Source organism: Aplysia californica, unplaced genomic scaffold (genome assembly GCF_000002075.1).
Source record: "Aplysia californica isolate F4 #8 unplaced genomic scaffold, AplCal3.0 scaffold01398, whole genome shotgun sequence".
NCBI lineage: Eukaryota > Metazoa > Mollusca > Gastropoda > Aplysiida > Aplysiidae > Aplysia > Aplysia californica.
Window position 1 is genome coordinate 13,813 of NW_004798668.1, and position 1,159 is coordinate 14,971.

Genomic DNA, 1,159 nt, shown 5'->3' on the forward strand with positions numbered 1-1,159 from the left:
CTAATAATAATAATAATAATAATAATAATAATAATGATGATGATGATGATGATCTTTGAGTATGAGTGACCCTGGGCTATCAGCAGTACCTCTGTGCTCTGTTATCACTTGGTCATGTCTCTGTACCGGGGACTGTGACAGTCAGCTGATAGATTATGGTCAAGGTCGAGTGGATCTGTCCGCGGCTGACGGGCTAAAGGTCATCATCATCATCATCATCATCATCATCATCATCATCATCAACATCATCATCATCATCATCATTACGATCTGAGGACAACTTACCAGTGAGCGTGGACGAGGACAGCACAGATGACGTAGATGAGTAGAGCCATGGTGAAGTCGCTCAATCCTCTCTACAGATCTCACTGTTGTCTTGTTAGGTCTCCTCTCTACCCGAACTCTCTGTCTACTTATTGTATATCCTTTCAACCCGACAGTCTTCTTGTACCTCCGTGGTGTCTACTACTGTCTGTCTATCCGGCCGTCTACGTCTTGTATCTCCTCTCCGCGGCACCTACTGACTGTATACTGGTATCTCCCCGCCACCTACCTACTGTCTACCCGGCTGTCTACGTATCGTGACTGTCTACCCGGCCTACTATCTCCCACCTTCAGTGTCACCCCCTGGCTCTGGCCGGCCCAGTTATCTCCCGCTGTGAGATAGGCTCTAGATAGTGGGCTGGACACATGCTGGGGTCATCTTCTTCTTGTTGTTGTTGCTGTTGTTGTTTGTATGTGTGTGTGTGTATGTGTCTGTAAGTGCATATGTCTTGTGTGTGTGTGTAAGTGCATATGTCATGTGTGTGTGTGCGCGCGCGTGTGTGTGTGTTATTACTACCGGTATTATCATTAATTGTTACTACTATAATTATGATCCTAATCATATTATTACTATTATTATTATTATCTTTGTTGTTGTTAGTGTTTTTGTTATTGGAACTATCTGTATTCTCTGTGCAGGGTCAAAGGTGAGAGGTCAGCAGTCCTAGCTAAGCTCTGTGCGGGGTCAAAGGTGAGAGGCCAGCAGTCCTAGCTAAGCTCTGTGCGGGGTCAAAGGTGAGAGGCCAGCAGTCCTAGCTAAGCTCTGTGCGGGGTCAAATGTGAGAGGCCAGCAGTCCTAGCTAAGCTCTGTGCGGGGTCAAAGGTGAGAGGCCAG

The 1,159-nt window shown here is 46.6% G+C and overlaps 1 protein-coding gene across 1 annotated transcript in view; it reads right to left on the reverse strand.

Moving 5' to 3' along the window:
- LOC106013871 (cysteine proteinase 1) overlaps positions 1–677 on the reverse strand; it is a gene marked incomplete at its 3' end in the record, with an annotated part of 7,603 nt that extends 6,926 nt beyond the window's left edge. The window contains 1 exon segment of the mRNA XM_013090659.2: positions 286–677. Within this exon segment, the coding sequence (XP_012946113.1) occupies positions 286–335 (50 nt within the window).
- Positions 678–1,159: the final 482 nt, after the last annotated feature.